At 41.9% G+C, this 20874-nt stretch overlaps 1 protein-coding gene across 4 annotated transcripts; it reads right to left on the reverse strand.

Annotated features, from left to right (window-relative positions):
* Positions 1-941: 941 nt before the first annotated feature.
* On the reverse strand, positions 942-16194 carry BCO2 (beta-carotene oxygenase 2; the record flags this gene model as incomplete). 4 transcript variants are annotated; one of them, XM_080929941.1, is made up of 11 exons in its annotated part: positions 942-1055; positions 2101-2211; positions 2911-3093; positions 3663-3800; positions 6341-6508; positions 7477-7637; positions 8335-8463; positions 10658-10760; positions 11558-11673; positions 12049-12260; positions 16031-16194. In XM_080929941.1, the coding sequence occupies 11 exons, from the start codon at positions 16192-16194 to the stop codon at positions 942-944; spliced, it is 1599 nt and encodes a 532-aa protein (XP_080786067.1). The 4 variants fall into 4 exon arrangements, with proteins under 4 accessions (XP_080786067.1, XP_080786068.1, XP_080786069.1 ...); XM_080929942.1 differs by lacking the exon at positions 3663-3800; XM_080929943.1 differs by lacking the exon at positions 16031-16194 and having other exon boundaries at positions 11558-11706; positions 12049-12253.
* Between the last annotated feature and the right edge of the window lie 4680 nt (positions 16195-20874).

Consider the following 20874-nt stretch of genomic DNA (forward strand, 5'->3'; position numbering starts at 1 on the left):
CTCCATTCTGACCTCTTCAGGCATCAGACAGACATGTGATACACATACACATATGCAGGTAAAACACTCATAAAATTGATCTTTTAAACGGTATTTTAAAAACATACACGATCATATTTATGTTTTAATAGAAATGTAAAATCATACATCAAGGGTTTTTTTAATTAATTATTTTACCATTGCTGCAAAACCAAACCAAACTCAGACTGATAGAACAACTTAAGGTGGGAAAATATCCTTGACTTGAGGGGACTCAGTCTACACAGTAGGAGGCATGGGGTAGTGCCCCATCAGTGGCAAGGCTGGGAGCATGGGATGAAGGCTGTTCACTTAGTTGTGGACCAGGAAGCAGAGAGAGGACATGAGAGAACCAGGGGCCCCAAAGGCTGGTTCCTGGTGCCTGTGAGGCATCACCCCCAAAAGTTTACTCCACCTCCCCAAGTGGTGCCACAAGCTGGGAACAATCATTTAAAATATGAGCCTGTGGTGGTCAAGGTCATTAGCCCACCGGGGTCAGGATCAGGGCCAAAATGCAATGCCTTTTGGGTGAGAGCCACTATCATGGTTTAAATATGCTTGGCCCAGGCAATGGCACTATTAGGAGTTGTAGCCTTGTTGGAGTAGGTGTGTCACTGTGGGTTTAAGACCCTCACCCTAGCTGCCTGGAAGCTAGTATTCTGCTAGCAGCCTTCAGATGAAGATGTAGAACTCTCAGCTCCTCCTGCACCATGCCTGCCTGGATGCTGCCATGCTCCCACCTTGATGGTACTGGACTGAACCCCTGAACCTTTAACCCAGCCCCCAATTAAATGTTGTCCTCATAAGAGTTGCCTTGGTCATGGTGTCTGTTCACAGCCGTAAAACCCTAAGACAACCACCATTTTCTCTTTTCTGTAGAGTTTGCTCGTCGAAGTCTTAGTCCTTCCAATGTGTTTATGCCATCAGATAGGCACAAATGTGCCATGGAACCCATAAGGCATCTGCACAGGGACCTCTGCTCGCCCCAGTTCTGTGAAGTTCTTGGCATCCAAGACAAGGAGAAAGTTGCTTTCACTCTAGAAAAAGAACACAGCACTGAAAGCTCCCTCTCTGAATATCCATCTCCACTGGCTGAGGGAGCAACCATGTCTTCTTACTCCTGTTCATCTGTTCCTGGCATCTACTGCAAACCTCACCTAGCCGCCCACTAAACATTTGCCCAGTCGCTGAACTGGGCCAAAATGCCATGACTAAAGAAGTTCACACCCTAAAGCAAAGAAATAAAACTGTGCCAGTCCTCCTCATAAGACAGCTTTGAGTCTAACAATGTTTTTTATTCAGCTCTTTCAAGTCTCGTAAAATACATGGAAGTTCTTTTTTCCCAAATTAGAAACCCTTCCATTTTGTGTTACTTGGGAGCTGGACAAAGATCAGCTTTGTAAGTCAGACTGAGATCTGTTCAGACCTAATTACTGGAGTGCTAAGCACATGGAATAAGCCCCTAGTAGACATTACTAATTGATCACAGCACTTTTTTCCCCTAAACCATTAAAAGGCTCAGAACCCCACACCCAGGTACCACTAATAATTGATCAAAGCTTGTCTTGAGGTGAATATATTTGCTGTAAGATTGTCCAGACAAGTCAGTAAGTAGCATTATTGAGTTACTAGCCAGGGCTTAAGATATTGGCCTTTTTTAGGTCAGTTCACTGAAATTAGAGACACAGATGGTGGTAAGAACACCAGGCCAGAAGCCAGATGACTTAAACACTGACTTTACCACTGTGAGATCAGATAGATGCAAGTCATTTGCAACTTCTTAAGGTGACAAACTCCACATGTATCCCACAACTCTTAAAAACTACTTTAATATATGTGAAAGTACATTGTATGTAGCATGCTCCTATGAAGACATCATGTTGCTATGAGTTTACAAATAGGACTTTAAAATGAGATAGAGTGTGACTATAATTTTTAAAGGGGGGGGTGTTACACAGTAAAAAGGAGAAGAGGATGGAGAAGATGCCATAGGCATCAAAATAAATTATGGTCTGCATCACTACACATCACACTCCACTTAAATAGTGCTGCACTTCTATGCCCAGTGCTGGGTAAACTTACCTGGTTGGGAGTGATCACCACAGAGAGTATGACCCCGCTGTCTTCCTCATCGGCCCCTGGTACTGGAACAAAAACAGGCTCCGAGGGATAAAAGCCTTCTTCTCTCCAAACCTGCGAGTTCCCCCCAACACACAAAATACATGTGATGAAAGGTGAGAGGTCACTGGGAAACATCTTATTTCGTTTGTCGCTAGCAGAATAAAGTGGGCCGTCAACAGAATGTTCCCACACCAAACACAAACCCAGGCTTGCCGCACTGAATACAGTGCTGCCCAAAGATCATCATCTAAGATCATCCCCATCAGCCTGATATACAGGGGTTACTACAACCTTCACCCCATCATTTCTCCAAAGAACGACATCAATTCTAGCATTATTTCTCTAAGCTTTGGCTTTCCTTTAGAAATCAACACAGGAAATCAACCCCTTGCTTAGATGCTTTGTGATTCCCAAATCTATGAAAATAGCTGAGCTGTTGTAATATTAAAGGATTCAAAAAACCAGGCTGCAGAGATGGCTCAGTAAGAACATGGTTGCTCTTCCAGAGGATCTGTGTTGATTCCCAACACCCATATAGCAGCCCATGACTTCCCATAACCCCAGCTCCAGAGGATCCAATGCCTTCTTCTGACCCCTGCAGGCTCCTGCACACAATACACTTGGGTACACACACATACACACGTAAAATAAAAAGATACTAAATTTTTGAAAAAAATAATACATCTGAAGAACCACTTTAAACAAAACAGAAATTAGTTCAAAGAGCAAAACAGGTCTTAGAAAAAAAAACGAGAGAAGAGCTTTCCTTACCTTTATGGTCTTGTTCGTCACGTCAACTTTAATCAGAGAATCTCCCACCAAATGTCGAAAACCACAGCCATAGAAGAATCTATACTTTTTGCCATTGAATCGGCCATAGTTGATCTGAGGAAATTCAATCCCCCCTTCCTCTTCCAGGTCCTCGTGGTGTAGATTTTCAGGAGAGCACCAGATCTAACAGAGATCCCCAAAGGATACTGAGTGGCTGCTTAATTCTCTTTATTTTCTCTTAACTCTCTTTCATTTCCTTGGTGTATGGGGTACACTACTCTGAAAGTCATGACTGGATTTATAGCTAAAGTTCTACATCATTGTCCCTATTGTTCCCCTTCCCATGGTGAGTGCCCATGTAACAATGTTGTCAGGGGTGACTAAGATCCCAAATGGTTCAGGAGGGAGAGCTGTATTCTACTAAAGCAAGGCATAGCTGCACAGTGACATTCCCATGGAAAAAGCAGGGTCCCCAGAAGGCATGAATGGGTCAGGTCAACCTGAAAAGCTCACACATTCCACAACCACCAGTAAGCTTCATAGATCTGGCTCAAGACCCAGAAAGTACAACCAACTACTGTGTCCATCCCACCCAGTTTCTGTGGCTCTTGTGCAAACAAGTTTCTAGGACCTCACCCAAGCTCAGCCAAATGTTATGAAACCGGCAGGGCACCAAACATCTGGAGGGCAGCCAAAGAATAAGGTGATGTCCCTAAGATACAACCTCAGTTTAATGTCTACTGGGAGCTTACCTCTCTATTACCCTGTCTCACCGCACTGGCTGAAGAATAGGACAGTGGGCTGAGGTTCTCTCCCTCAGGGGCCCCCACACTGACATCTAAGGGCAAGACAAATCTTCGAGGGAAAGACTTTGCCTTTGACTTATACACCTGCTCAGAACAGAGAAATAAACAGATGAGGGGGAGGTCATTGCTAGGATAATAAATAGTAACTTGAATTCAATCATTACAAGGATTGCGCAAATAATAGTTCCAATTCATCCATTAAAAAAAAAAACCTACTGAATGTCTACTTTAGGCTAAGTATTGTTTAGACACTGTAGATGAAAATTAGATTCTACTGGTGGAATTATAACTACAAAATTAAGTATTAATTAATATCAAATTAGCAAATGATTAAATAGCCAAAGGCCCCAAGGACTAGACGGTAACAAAGAAGTTTCCCTTTTTCACGTTCACGGGTTCAGAAAAGAGCCAGCTTAGTAGACTGAGGTTACTCAAACCCCACACATTCTGGAGCTAGGCCAGTTTTCACTAACCCTTAGCTGGCTCCCAGGAACAGCCTTCTTGGGCTGTTGTATCTGATAAGAGTAGGCGAGGCCTTGAATGGTACAATGAGTCAATGATGATAATAGTAAGATTTTAAAAGAGCACCTGCCAGGGAAGGATGTAAATGGTAGGGTGATAAAGGTTGGCACAGGTGATACGAATCAACTGTTCTTCTGAGAACTTAAGTACATACATAAATGAAGAGAGACAAATCAAATGCCTACAGTAGCTGTTTGGAGGCAAAGATGAGCTAGAGAGATCATGAAAGACAGTAAGGTAGAGATTTAGGAGGGAAAGAAAATATGAAAAAAGAACCAGGTGTTACAGACAACTCTTCCCCTGAGGGCCCAAGGAGAAGCTCAAAACCATTAGTCATTTGAGAAACGTAAACCAAAAACCACCACCAGCACTCCACACCCATGGAGGTGGTTATACTTATAATAGTAATGATGATGATGATGATGATGATGATGATGATGATAATAATAATAATAATAAAATAGTCTTGATTGAGGCTAGCACAGTGGTTTGGTAGGTAAAGGTATTTGCCGTGCAAGAATGCAGGCCTGAGTCTGCATTCCCCAAATCCATATAAAGCCAGGGTTAGATGTTCACATATCACACCATCCATCATGTCCCAGGTTCTGCTGGGAAATGAGAGGCAGAGGCAGGCAAACTCCCAGGCGTTGTGATCTTCCTGCCTCGGCCCCTAAGGTAGCTAGGATTACAGGCCCGCACCACCAGTACCAACTTAAACTTGTTTGTTTGTTTGTTTGTTTTTTTCCTTTTAAGACAGGGTGTCATGAGGTATCTTCAGCTGGCCTGGAACAGACTGGCTAGGAACCTAGAGAGACCCTGAGTGCCTCTACCTGCCAAGTGCTGGGATTAAAGGTATCTGACATCGTGCCCAGTTTAAACACTGTTTACAAGAAAGAATCTGCATGCTTCATCACACTAATAAAATAAGGGCTAAAAGCCTCAACAGTGAGAAAAAAATAAGAAGAGTTATATCTGTCATGATATGTCTCTTAGTGATACAGAGAGAAAAAGAGAACTTTCCTAATCTAAAAAAATATACATTTTAGAAAAAAAAAAAAAACTAAGCCTAGATGTATTGGCACATGGTCACAGTAATCACAGAATTTGGAAGACAGAGGCAATAGGACCAGGGTTCAGGGCCACTCTTGGCTATACAGTGAGTTCAAGGCTAACCTACACTTCATGAGATCTATCTAAAGGAGACATCTATTGATAATTTATGTTTACATGCAATCTGTGCACAAATGTTTGTAATAACTTTTGTCACAATCAATTAGTATAATCTAGTCCTTAATAATAATAATAATACTCTATTGCCTAATGATAATAATAATAATAATAATGATCAAGATCAAAAAGATATGGAGAAACCATAACTGCATACTACTATGAAGAAAAGAGGGAAGGAAGAAAGAATGGTTGATAAGGGAAGGAGAAAGGAGGGAAGGAAAGGAAAGAAGGGAGAGAGGAAGGGAGAGAGGGAGAAAGAGTGAGAGAGAGGGAGGGGAGAGTCAGTCTAAGCTGGATTTGATGGTACACAGATCTCATCACCTAAGAGATCAAGGAAGGAAGATGCTGCATGTTGAAAGTCAGTCTGGACCACAGAGTTTGTGAAACAGAACTAGAGAGGCATTGGGTTGATTTTTTAACACAAAGTGAGCCCTAAGAACTATGGTTTCAGTTGGTAACAATAGATCAGCACTCAACCGTGGCAAATGTTTTACAGCAATGAGAGAAGTCAGCACTGGCTGGTGAGAATGTGGTTCAAAGGGGGAAGGGTAACTGCACAAGCCGGACAGCCTGAGTGTTCACCTCCCGGCTCGTGCATACACACCTTATACATATACATGCATACCATAACAATAGATAAGACAAAAATGTAAATATTGATATTGGGGAACTAGGAAAGAGAGGCACATGGGAAAATGCTCCCTGCTTTCTGCCTGTTTGGTTGCTGTTGCTGTTAAAACCTAGTTTGTATTACAGTCCATTAATTAACAGACAGCAAGCAACATCCTTAAAACTGAACTGTTAACACCCGGCACGGGGACATACACCTTTAATCCCAGCACTCAGAAGGTAGGGGAGTTCAAGACGCTCACCTGATCAAGCCCTTCTCCGGCTTTCCTGAGATTCTGTAGTTGGTAAATTTCTAGGCTTCTCCCGTCGTCCTGGCAGCACAGATCAATCACAATGCAGCCCTGGTCCTCAAAGGCATTGATTTGATGATAGGCAAGAAAGGGTGTGCTGTAGTACACTCCTGGGAGAGGCTGCAGGACACATGGACATTGCAGACACACACTCAGTTCTCCTTCCTTTCCCTTCCCTTCCTCTCCAGTCTGTCCCCTTTCAAAATTAAAGTTGCAGAGTTCGAGTTGGGAGGATATGCATCCCACTTACAAGCCGTTGTCGGCGGGGATGAAGGAAGAAATATCAGAATACACATCTCTGCCTACCTGCCATGGTCAGTAGGTATAAAGGAAGAAAAATCAGACTACAAAAGCAAGTATACTTTAATTTAAGCATTGCTTGCTTTAAGTCAGCTCACTTCATGTTAATCAGCGAATGGAGGCTGTTCGATCCAAATCAATCTATTGCTGAGACTAATTCAAAAGCCCTCCTGAAATGAGGTCTAATAGATCTCTAGGATAAATAGGTAATAGATAAATAGATCTCTAGACTCTAGACAAGATTAGTAGAAAATACCATTACTTATGATGCTTGTTATAAATTAAATGACTAATTGAAAAGTACATTCATTATTCAAATAATTTTGTAATAAAATTGGGGTAAGGTAAATGTAGAATCCTGTCCCCTTGGAGATAAACATAGAGAAACACAATGGTGCCAATACTAATGGGGAAGAGAAGAAGATATTCAGCCGACATTCGTGGACTTCAGTGGGATTATGGTACCGGCACACCATGAAGTCCCAGAAGCAGCTCTGCATAAGCCACACCCCTCTGCGCGATTACGGCAAGGGGAAAACCCGTGACGACAGCTTTCTGGGTCCTTCTAATTCAATCCATTGAAAAGCAGCCCCCAACACACAGTTTCCCAACACACAATGGCCACCATGCTAATTAATAAGCTGCCAGCCCAACCCGCAGAAGAAAATAACACCCTTCATTAGAGACGTCTTTAGAAATAATGCCCAGCGAAGGAGAAAAAATCAGCCCCGCCGGAAATTCAGCTCCGGGGGCGACATTTTCGCTCTGAATATGCTCAGATACTCAGCCTGTCCAGTGTGTTTATCCACCACGTGGAATCGCGTGTTATACTGGGGCTCCCAGCTTATCCCATCGGCAAAGGTCTTTCCCCGGATTTTAGAGGTGATTATTTTCCACAGCTTCATCTTTACAGGCTGCTCGACAAAAATTATGTAGTTTTTTGTCATTCCTATAAAGGTTCCGGGGAACAATAAATTGTTACTTGGCAAACTAGTTCCTGTTTCTACACAGAGGAGAGAACTGCTAAGAACACTTGCGTTAATGTTTTTAGTTGTTTCTTTTTCCATTTTAAATTATTTTGGCTTACGAGTAAGAGAAAGCAGCATGATATTAAAGCATTATTTCTGCTCCGTGCATTTATTCCTTAATCCTTTTCCTGTCCACGCTGGGAGGAAGGACCCAGGAATATTTTGGCTGTCACCATTTAGAATACATAAAGTAAATGTTCTGAATAAAGGCTAAAACATCTCAAAAGCTAGCAAAACATTATTTTTAAAGGCTGAAACAATCCGTGCAGAATATAAGGTCCTACACACACACACACACACACACACACACACACACACACACACACACACATATAAACGTGAAACAGTCAAGATCTTCTCACGTGTGACTAGTATTTTAGGACTTTAACGGTGACTGAAACATTTCTAGTAACTACTCAGATTAAGTAGCCATCTCTCTTCAAGCAGTCTGCCAGCTAGCATAGGGAATATATGACTAAATATAAAAACTTAGCTGGTATTAATGCAAACCAGATTTTGTTATCATAATATTCAAGATGATACTTGTCAAAACTAATCTTGCTGACACAGCGACAGTAAGGCAGGGCCCAGGGCAACTGGCCTTGTCAGTAGACTCACCAAAGCTATGGTAGTAAGAAAGCTTCATTTTCTCGGCGGAAGCAATAGAACACAGCACCTGCGCTCCATGAATCGTCTCCCCAGGCTTTTTCTTTTTTGGAGGAACGCGAATAATATTATAGCAAGAACCTGGACAAGAGAAAATTCTTCCTTCACAATTTTTATTCACATTCAGTACACAGATCAGATAAGATCTATTCATCTCTAAAATTCAAATTCTAATAAAACATATGAGAAAAAAAAAAAAAAAAAAAAAAAAAAAAGCATCTGATGGTGATCTGAACCATAATGGAAAACAAGCTAGTTGGGGCTGCAGTGGTTGTGTATGGGCAGGCATTCCTGTTTACCATTACTAAGCATATGATGGTGGTCTAGTAGACCTGAAGAAGGTGAGGAAGAGATCTGAGAGCATCTGGGAGAAATGCCAGGCAGTGATGGTGTGGAGTGGCTGGGGGGAGGGGGCAGTGTGGGGGTGAGGTGCTGGATTTTGAAGGTATTTTGAGGGCATTGCTGAGATGAATCTTTTGATTAACTGGATGTAGATGTGAGAGAGAGAAACATGAAGAATGATTCCTAATTGCCATTAGCAATTGGAAGGACGGTGTCACTGTCAGCTGAAGTGGAGAAGGCTTGTTCTGAGAAAGCTCAGCAGGAAAGATCAAAGGTTTGGTTTTGTGATGCCTGTTGACATCTTGGTAAAAGCACTGAATGAGTAATAGGTATGGATTACTGCAGATGCTCAAGGTGGAGATACAGGAAGGTTCTGAGAGGCCACTGTGTACATAGAAAACATGTTGTATATAGTGACGGGGGGGGGGGGGGGGGAAACAATGATGGATTAATATGAAGAGCATAGTTTAAGTACTAAAAATTAACTAGGTTATTAAAATGTCCAAAGAATCTTTGCTAATTTGCAAAGAGGATCTTTAACTATCCAAACAGGCTAAAACCTTGTTTTGATTTGCATGTTTCTTCCTTAGTCCTCTTTCTACACTTTTTCAGTTCTTAAAAGTAGAAGTTAATTGCAGGTGTTTTTCGATTACAATCAGAATCATTATGCTTCCCAAACATACCCCGGGCATCTGTGCTTCCTACACCTACATGCACACTGAATTCCAGCACAAACACATCATTGGTCCAGATATTCAAATGAGCAAAGAGAAGCAAGTTAAGCATTAGTTAGAATCCCAGTGTTGGCAATTGAATTATCCACTGCACTGAATGTAAACAGTCACTGAACTATTCTAACTACGAGGCCTGCAGTCATCTTGAAGGCACTCTGACAGATAAGCAGCTACTTACTCCGAGGAATGCGAAGCAGCCCTGTCCTGCTCAGCACTTGACTACCTCCTGGCAGGGGTCTCCAGGACTTTCTAGGAACCGGGAGCTGAGGTAGAGGAACAAGCCTGGCAGTCATGACTGTTGCCCGGGTCTCTCAGTGAGACCCAGAGGCTCCTTGGACCAATATCCCCTGGGGTCCACAGTAAAGATTCTCTGCCTCTTTTCAGTTCTGCTAAACCAGAATTCCTCCAGATGGAGGGAGCCCAGTGATCTACCCTGACAGCAAGCGCTCTAGTTGATTCCCAGCTGTATTGGGGTTGAGATTGATGATTTAGTGACTATTTTAAAACATATAGCTAAAAATGGCATTTTTCATGTTATGAATGAGTTTCAAAATAAACTGGTTAATAGAGTTAGTAAGAAGTGGATTTTTTTTAATGATCAAAAACTGATGGATGGAGCAAAACAAGCCCCAACTCTGCTGAGCCACTGTACCCATTGAACTAATTTGCCAAAGAGGATCTCTGCTGATTCCTGTAACAGTATCCAAGAATCAATCCTCATCTGAAAGTAAAGAAAACGAGCTGGGTGAAGGGACATCCTATCTGTACCTAAGCCAATAGAAACTAAAGCCGCAGCATCCCTCTTCATGCACATTCACGTGTGTGGATATAGAAGAGCGATCTGCAAAGCCAACTAACTATTCACCAAAGCTACAGCCCAACCATAACACAGGTTTCATTGACTCGAGACAACAGTCTGACTATTAGCCAAGATAGACAGTCATAAATATCTAATACCCCCAGCCAAGATACTCTTGTTCAGAGAAACGTGTTCTCAAATACAATGACCCAAATTTGCCTTCCCTGAGAGTAGATGGATAGGTTTCAAGGCCCTGAGCAAGTGGAGGAAGAAATTATTGGTGACTGGGTGGAGACTGGCTGCTTTCTGAAACCTTCCTACTTGTATTTTAAATACAATGGAGCTTCGGGAAACAATTTACTCCCAGTTAAATCTAAAAGGACCTCCACCTTCACCTCACCTCTTGGTCCATAGGTGTTCCCCATATTGTATGCTGTCCCATCTGGGTCGTAATGAGGATGTGCAGTTGCTCCATTCACAGCAACGAATTTGCTCCAGTCCACCTGCAGGTTTGGGACCACTTCAGAATTGTAAATGATGCCCAATAGAGCTGTAATAGCATAAATTAGCATTGCTTACAGAAGCAGGTCATCTATGTAGAAAGTATGACCTGAGAAACCTCGGAGAAATCTAAATCATCTTTCCTACTAAGGAAAAAGAAACAGATGAAAATCAAAACAATAAGAACCAGCGGTGCCCCAGCCACCACCAAAAACAAACAAAACAAAATCTGCATGGATTGATCTAATATCACAAAAAAGTTCAAAATAAGCATAACTATTATAATCAAAAATAAAATTAAAATCTTACACTGAAGTGGTGGGGCACGACTGTAACCCTAACCCTCGGGAGACTGAGGCATGAGGATTGTAAGTTCAAAGCTGGCCTAAAGTACACGGTAAATTCCAAGCCAGGCTGAACTACAGAGCAAGATACTGTATCAAAAAAAAAATATTGCCCTGAGATGTTATTAATTAATGTTTCAAGGCAATATGTGTCCATACAACAGTCTGACAGTCATTATGCCTAGAAAGAGGGTGAACCTGTCAGGGCTAGTTCCCTTAGACCCAGTCCTTGCGATGTTAAAACTGAGGTAGGAATTTGGGACTATCTTTAAGAAAAATCAACCCCACAATCTATTCTAATACTGGCAGAGGGTGAGGTCACCTAAATTAATGGGCGCCTTTGTTTGGGGGGGGGGGATGAACCTCTGACACTTCTAGCTGTCTAGATTCTACAACGTCCTCTAAATAGAAAGAAAATTAGGATCTATTTTATTCACTTTGGGCCTACACATTACCTTTTCTGTTCTTTCCAGCGTTTCAATGTCCACTTTATTCATAAAATTGGTCTCTGTGCTCATGTAGTAATCACCTTTGTACTGCACAAAGTTGACGCTGGTGTTGTCAGTCATAGCTGAAACCAGGGAGCAGACACTGAACACATACTCTAAGGGAGAAAACTCCAGTGTCAACCCCCCCCCCACACACACACACACATACACACACATAATGTGTACTTTTCAATGGCTGGAGAAATGTCTCAAAACTTAAGAACACATATTGCTCATTCAGAAGACCTGATTCTGTTTCTAGCACCCATGCAGAGCAGCTCACAACCACCTGTAACCCCAGCTCCGTGGGATTCAACCCCCTCTTCTGGCTTTCATGGACACCCATCACAGACACATAAAAATAAATAAAAATATTTTTAAGATGCACATTTTTCAAGATTTCTATTGCATAAATACTAATTTAAATAACAATTACTGTCACTTTAAGGGATGCTTACTAGGTGGCTCAAACCTTGACATGAAACGCTCAAAGATGCTCTTGCATGGGTCAGGAAGGGCCAGCGTGCCAAATTCTGAGATCACAATTCTGTCTCCAGCACTGTTGGCCTTGTATGTATCACTCTGTAGAAACTTGCTCTTGTAGGTCACTGTGCCCCTCTCCATTCTGAACTGGTGAAGCAAAGCCATTCCATCAAACCAATGGTTGTATCTACAGATGGAAGGAAAGAGTAGACGTTCATTCACGAGTAAGGAAAGATGGGTCAAAATGAGTGGAAGAATGTTTCTGCCATCGAGATGCAAAGATAGTACAGGCAAGTGTCCCCAGAGCTACCCACTCTCTCAGAGAACCTGAAATTATGGAAGAACAGTGTTCTGAACCCCCTGGACTACAACAGGAAACTCAATTTGCATCCTCCTGACCCTTAACTCCTCTCAAAAATCTACCATGCGCTGCCTCTGACTCTGTGGCTTGTCCTTGGATCCCCTTCCCCTACCCAGACTGCCTTGTGGGGCCTCAGTGAGAAAGGATGTGCTTAGTTCTGCTGAAACTAGATGTCCTAGGGTGGGGTGGTACCCAACCAAGTAGGGCTTCCTCTTCTCTGACTTGTAAGGGTAGAACTGAAAGGAGAAGGGGAGGGCTGTAATTGGGTTATAAGGTGAATAAAAAAAATAAATTAAAAAAAATCTCATCTTCCTATGGACTGAAGTAAAACCCTACAGTGATAAGCCCTAAGATAATTCTGCTCTTTTCCCTCTGGCTAAGAGGACAGAAAAGGCTTGGCATTTTCCAAATCAGAACAAGTTCCTAAAATGAAACATTCATCCTCATATCTTTTTTTAAAAGATTTATTTATTACATATGAGTACACTGGAGCTGTCTTCAGGCACCAGAAGAGGGCATCAGATCCCATTACAGATGGCTATGAACCACCATGTGGTTGCTGGGATTTAAACTCAGGACCTCTGGAAGAGCAGTCAGTGCTCTTAACCACTGAACCATCTCTCCAGCCCCTATCCTCATATCTTAAATGCATTAAATTTTCTGTTTACTGTAGTTTTTTCTGTTTTATTCTTTGCACAATCATTCTGCCCTTATAATTATACTAGATATTGCCTAATAAAATGATAGAGCATGGGTAGCAAGGCGGTAAAGGCAATTGCCACCAAGCCTGGTGACCTGAACTCAATGCCCAGAACCCACAGGACAAAAGGAGAGAACAGATTCCTGCATGTTGTCCTCTGACCACCACATGTATGCCATGGCACAGGTGAAAATAAAAATTAAAGTATGGAACATCAAAAAACTGTAAGCATAAGATAAAATAAAATAAAAATTGTAGTCTTGTTTTGGGAAAAACAATGTTAGTAGAGCCAGGGTAGTGAAACAGACCTGTGGTCTCAACACCAGAGAAGCAGATATAAGAGGATGAGTCTGAGGCCACCTTGAGCTGAGGCCCTGTCTCAATGATGTTGTCAGCCTGGGCAAGGAAGGCTAACCTCACTGTCTGAAAAGACAATGGCTCCTGTTGTCAGGGCTGGTGTCTGTTCACCCAGGCTCCAGTAAGTACTACTCACAAGAGCAAAAGACAGAAGCCTTTAGAAGTATCTACTGATGACTAAAACTGTAGAGGTTCCTGCATGTCACCCCAAAATATGCCATTTTAACACATTCTTCTGAAACACTTGAAGGTCAGCAGCTGCAAGGTAAGCACCGTGACCTTCCATTTTCTCTCCTTGTGAGGCAGGCTTTTGTGGAGCTTGCCTTTGATCTGACACAGGCAGAGGCAGCTGAATCTCTGTGAGTTCAAGGACAGCCTGGTCAACAAAGCCAGTTCCAGGACAGCCAGGTCTGACTGACTACAAGAAGAAACCCTGTCTCGAAAAACCATAGAAAGAAAAAAAGAAAATCCCCCTTATGAACAATGGCCTTACTGTATCAGGAGGAAGATAGACATCTCGGTACCTAGAGATGGGGAGTAGAAGCAAAGGGACAACAGTATAACCTTGCTAAACGAACACTCGTGTGACAGTCCCTGTTCTATAATTTACTACCCTGGCTCCCACCCAGGTCATATACTCACAATTTGCTACTTGTGGCCCAACTTCTACACAGGCTTTAGCACTAAGTGAGTCTTTAGATTCTCTGCTCCCTTTCTCCTTCCCTCCCTCCCCTCATACTCTCCCTCTCTCTCTCTCTCTCTCTCTCTCTCTCTCTCTCTCTCTCTCTCTCTCTCTCGTGTGTGTGTGTGTGTGTGTGTGTGTGTGTGTGTGTGTGTGTGTGTGTGTTAGAGAAGGGGGTGAGAGGGAGGGAAGAAGGGAGGGAGGGAGGTAAAGAAGCTCACTACATAACCCAGGCTAGCCTTGAACTTGCTATGTAGATAGACTAAGCTATCTTGCTGCTATGATAGCATAAATGTTTTAAAAAGCAGAACAGAGAAAGCTACTGATGACTGCAATTCTTTTCTTTTCTTTTTGAATTTGGTTTGATTTATTCTAATTTTATGTGTATTAGATTGTTTGCTTTCATGTATATATGTGTAGCATGTGTACCCCAACATATGCCTGATGCCTGAAAAGAGAGTTTCATCCTCTGGAACTGGAGTTATAAATGGTTGTAAGTTACCATGTAGGTGCTGGGACTTGAACTCAGGTCTTCTGCAGTAGTAACAAGTGCTATAAACCACTGAGCCATCTCTCCATGCTCCAGGGTGACGTAGTTTTTAACATAAGTATAGTTTTTAAAATAGTAAAGACCACCAGCAGGAAGTAGCATAAAGTTGCTAAAGGTGAATGTGTTGGGTAGTCCATACCTGTACCCAACCCAACCCAATACTTTTGCTGTGGTTCACATTTTTTTCATACAGAAATTGTCTAACATTTTAAAATGTTACAGAGCAGAATATCTCCCAATCACAGCCATCTCTTCCCATCACTTCATATCCCTGAGACACACAAAGAAATGACATCCTATAGACCTTGTGGGTTTTCACCCGTTGTATCTACTTGTTGAGTAATAGCTAGGTACAGGCCACTGTTCAAGATATTGGGAGCATCTGGATAAGTCAGGAAGCTTTTTCTGCCCTCATGGAACTTACATCCTAGTTGAGGAACACAGCTAACATACATCAACAAAGAAAAACAAGGCTGGAGAGATGGTTCAGAACGTAATAGTTCTTGCTGCTCTTACAGAGGACACGGGTTCAGTTCTCTGCACCTACATGGTAGCTCACAGTCATCCATTGCTCAAGTTTCTGGGAATCCAGCAGATCTTTTGTGATCTCTGTGGGCACCAGCACATCTATGATACATATATTTAAAAGTAGGCAAACACTCATAAAAATAAAGTAAATGATAAATAGGTAATTAAAGAAAACAGGGGGTTGGGCATTGGCAATAAGGGTTTTTGCCAATGTCAAAACCCATTTTCCCCCTGCATTTCGGCAATGCAGAAAACTGGCAACACAACCGCCCTTGGTGGTTTTAAAATCAGATGCCACAGGAGAAGCCACAGGAAATCCCATTTCCGTTGACATCAGAACAAAAATCTGCCCCGGGAGATTAGGAAAGACAGACAGATAAGAAAGCATCCGTGCCAAGACACTGGGCACCAAAAGGAGAAACTGAAAGAGGTCCTTGTGACTGGGAGGGTCGGGGTGGTAGAGGAACAGGTAGGCAAAGAAGGAATGTGCTCTTCAGGATCCTGAAGTGAGATGGCTCAGTAGTCCATGGAGATCCTTGTGTGGCTCTCTTAGGGCCATAAACCCAAAGAGAACTTCAAATTCACAACTTGAACTGTGAGTGAGGGAGAAAATGGTTCTAACAAATACTTTTTTTCCTCCTCTAGGCAGCAATTTCCTTATCTGTAACCAAAGAGAAAGAGAGCCAGTGGTCATCTTGGAGATGAATGGGAGTGAATGTATGTTCTAGAGACTCGAACTACACCACGAAGCCCAACGTTACTCTAAAATCTAGGCTTACCTATCCTTTCCAAACTCAAACTTCCCAGGTCCAACTCGAAGTAGATAGCCATTGAGCCATTCAGGAATGTGTCCTCGGACCCGAGCAGAGACGGTGCTCAGAGTCTCCTCCACCGTGGTCAGCAGTGGGGCAATGCATGGCAAACTCTTCTGAGGTCCCAACATGGTTTTACAGTGAGTATTCCCCCACGTAGTTTTCAAAACTGTAAAAGACGAGCAAAAAGCACACACAAGTACACATACACATAATGAAATAAACAAGCATGTATGCACACACACAAACAAGTAGACACACACTTACACACACACACATTGTTACAGGATCTCCTATTAACATGCTTATTCCCCCACAGACAACTCTGAACTGGAAGCTTGAGGGAAGTATGACTAATCCACATAGCCTCCAAACTCCTCCCTCCTCTTTCTCATTCTCAAGGTACTACCATGGACTCTCCATTCTGAACCATACCAATCCTTAGCCACAAGAGTCAAATCCTATCCTATAATGAGGGGCTGAACATCATCCCTGACACTTCATGCTTAAGAGACTTCATAAGATAGTAGTGCATGAATGTGGAAAGGTGTGGGCAAACATAACTTTAGTTATAACAAAGTTACTTGTAACTTTGACTACATTCCCTTATACTTCATAGAAGTTCATCAGTGGTACATGAGTCTAGATGAGAAAAATTAACAGATAAACTTACCCGGATACTTGATATCTATGTTCTTTTGGCAATTTATTTTATAGTATGTGATCCAATTTCTTTGAAATATTACATTTTCAGCACATGTGATCTTTTACTTCCCTAAATTTAACAATTTAGTTAGGCCCAGCTCTTTCTTGTTTTCCCAAATGTCTTAGTCAGGGTTTCTATTCCTGCACAAAACATCATGACCAAGAAGCAAGCTGGGGAGGAAAGGGTTTATTCAGCTTACACTTCCACACTATTGTTCATCACCAAAGGAAGTCAGGACAGAAACTCAAGCAGGCCAGGAAGCAGGAGCTGATGCAGAGGCCATGGAGGGATGTTACTTACTGCCTTGCTCCCCCTGGCTTTTTTATAGAACCCAGGTCTACCATCCCAGGGATGGCACCATCCACAATGGGTTGGGCCCTCCCCCTTGATCACTAGTTGAGAAAATGCCTTACAGCTGGATCTCATGGAGGCATTTCCTCTACTGAGGCTCCTTTCTCTGTGATAACTCCAGCTTGTGTCAAGTTGACACACAAAACCAGCCAGTACCCCAAATAACATTTATTTCACCCTGAATGTCCTTCCCGAAGCCTCTCCCTAAGAAAATTATTGCTGAGGAAATAGACCAGAGGTAAAGTGGTTCTTTAACACACACAAGGCCCCATGCTGGATTGGAACACTGAAAAATAAAACAACACAAGAAGAATGTCTGGCAGTTGTGATGGCTCACAATTGTAATCCCAGTACTCAAAAAGGAGAGGCATAAGGGGCCAGCCTGGGCTACCAAGTAAACTCCTGTCTCAGAAGAGAGAGTAGAGCAGTGGGGTATGGGAGAAGTGAAGGTAGCTCAGTCTGTAAGTTGCTTGCTATGTGATCCCAACACACACAGCAAGAACAGTGATAACAAAAGCCCTGGGCACAGCACCAAGCTTTGTTATCCTAGCAGTGAGTGTGACGGTGGAAGATTCCACAGTTCCTTGGCCTGCTGGTCTAGCCCAGTTAGTGATTAGCTTCAGGGTCAGAGAGAAGGCTTATCTCAAAAAATAAAAGTGAAAAGCAAACTGCTATCAACCTGTCACCTTTATACATGCACACACACGAGCCCACGCACAAATACACACACACCAGAAAAAGCAAAGAAGGCTCTACTGTTCAAAGTCTAACTCAAATGTTACTTCCTTTAAAAAGCATAGCCAGAGAGCCTACGTTCAAACTTCAAGTTGCTTCTAAAGTAAGACTTTCAAACTCTCTGTGCTTTTTCTTCTTTTCTAAGACAGAGAAATAAAAATTCTTACCATGCCTAAAGTTATAAGTGACCATGCAAGTGTATGGAAAGCTTTAGAACACAATACACATCCCTAAGATGCTCAGTATTATTTTAACTTTAAATGATCAATACAATAAGAAACACTGAGGCTGGTTTTCTTTCTCTGAATTATTTTAGCTTTTCAAGGAGGAGCTAGACATTTCTGAGACTGGAAAGACTCCTAACCCAACAAGAGGAACTTGCTGCCTAGGGGTTCTGATGAGTCATCACACTGTCCTGCCTTGGTCCTGTCTGAAGATCATCTGCAACAGAATTACAACCCATTACTCTATGGTATAGGAGCTGAAGTCCGAATTCCTACACTCCCAGTCTCTACCCCATTCCTAATATACAGACTCTGGGGTGAAAAAAGCAGGGACTAAAAGGCAGGAACTAAACTAAAAGCAGGGACTAAAAGGCAGGAACTAAACTAAAAGCAGGGACTAAAAGGCAGGAAATGAGAAGTAGTATTACAGGTCTTAAGAAAATGCGTTGAAAAAAAGCAAAAAGAAATCTAGATCTTCCTTACTCTTCTTTTGTAAACAGTGGTAAATTTATCTCATTCTCCTTTTAGATTAAAACTCCGTGATTAAAAAGTAGATTAGCTATTTTACATAGCATGAAATTGAACAACCCAACTAGATATACATGAATTATAAATACTTTATGTTTTATGTCTTTGGACCAGGTGTATGCCTGGTAGCCTCAGAGGTCAGAAGTGGGTGTTGGATTGCCAGGGACTGACATTAATGGTCGTAAGCTACCATATGCATGCTGGGAATCAAATCCAAATCATTTAGAACAGCAACCAGTGTTCTTAAGCACAGAGCCATCTCTCTGGCATCCTGTGTCAGACTATATTTACATACTCGTATGTTCTCTGCTCTATGTTACTCATACCCTTGTACTCTTCAAACTTTTTGTAGTACTTGATATGGCTGCCGCCGTCCCTTTCAAACCTGTTGGCTTGGGAGACGAGCTGTTCTAACATTTAATTGTCTTCACTTTGCTGCCTTCTAACTTCTGCTGCTTCTCATCAGCGTCCTTATTCACTCACTGGTAACTTTAGGCAAATATCTTGACCCCATCAAACCTCAAGTTTTTTCGAAGACAAAATAAGGGTTAAGAGAGGTTAATGACCCCTACTTAGATCTTTCATCATAATGAAATGCAGTGATACTTAGCAAATGTTAATCTCCTCTACTGATCCTTTCCCCCTTATCACCACATAAATGTGGAGGTTTAACCTTAGACCTTTACCCTTTAATTTCAACATTCTCCCTTGGTAATCTCATGTTGACTCTTAAATTTTCTGGTTATGTCTTAGACCTGACTCTCAACTCTTTATTTTCTTTTCTAAATCAGCTCTTCCATCAGCAAACATCTCTACTTCAGTTTCTCTATGGGCACTGAATTCATCTTGCTCACTCTCTTTGTAACACAGTTCTGACCACAGTGGCACAGGCCAGTAAGGGAAATTTGAAAAATAAAAATAAAAAGATGACTTCATGGCTTATGTATAAATTTCCAGGCTCATCAGGGAAATGCAAATCAAAACAACCCTGAGATTTTACCTCACACCAGTCAGATTGGCCAAGATCCGATGACAGCAGATGCTGGCGAGGTTGTGGAGAAAGAGGAACACTTCTCCACTGTTGGTGGGGATGTAAACTGGTACAACCACTCTGGAAATCAGTCTGGCGATTCCTCAGAAAATTAGACATAATACTACCTGAAGATCCAGCTATTCCACTTCTGGGCATTTACCCCAGAGACACTCCAATATACAGCAAAGATACATGCACCACAATGTTCATTGCAGCTCTATTTATAATAGCCAGAAGCTGGAAAGAACCCAGTTGTCCTTCCGTAGATGAATGGATTCAAAAATTGTGGTGCATTTACACAATGGAATACTACTCAGCTATCAGAAACAATGACTTAACAAAATTCTTAAGAAAATGGTTGCATCTAGAGAATATCATCCTGAGTGAGACAACCCAGTCACAAAAGAACAGACATAATATGCAGTCACTGATAATGGGATACTAACCCCAGAAAGCTCTGAACACCCCAGAAACAACTCACAGACTGTGTAAAGTTCAAGAAAAAAAAAAAAAAAAAAAAACATTATGCTCAATCCTTACACACCAAGAAAACTTTGACTAATTCCGGGTTACATCCTGTTTTACATGTACTTTTTGCTCATTGTAACTAGTAAGACCTTAATGCACACTATCAAACCTTTGAAAGAAAAAAAAAGCCAAGCACTGACAAAAATGTACTCGTATACTTTTATGCAAAAATGCTTAAAAATTGTTCATTTATCTTTGTTTTTTAAAATAAAGTTGTTCAAAAAATAAATAAATTTCCAGGCTTAAAATTCTGCATGGGTGACTTAATTTTCATCACATTTTTTTTTTCTTATTCTAAGCCCATCTTCCTCAGCACTGGTACCTCAACTTCTCCTTCCTATGTGTCATTTCCTCCTGCCTAACTCAGGACCTTGCCTCTCTCTACAGCTTCTCAGTTGGAGGTGAAACTGGAAAGAGAAACTCATTTTTTGAGGTGAGTTCCTGGAGCTCGTAGACCAACTTAAGGGTTAGACTTTGTACAATTGCCTCCAGCTCTAAAAAGCACATCAGGACTAGAGATTCTAATTTATCTGGATGAGCAGGAAAGATGCTTTTCCAGCAGTGCAATGACATGAAAATTAAACTTCCTACATATAAATCTGGCTGCATCATTCATTCCTCCATAACTCACAAATCACTTATAACTGTTGAAACCCCTGACCTTGTATGGTCTCAGCCCACCCTATTTACTCCAGCCCAGCTGGAT

Source organism: Micromys minutus (assembly GCF_963924665.1).
Source record: "Micromys minutus genome assembly, chromosome: 16".
NCBI classification, from domain to species: domain Eukaryota; kingdom Metazoa; phylum Chordata; class Mammalia; order Rodentia; family Muridae; genus Micromys; species Micromys minutus.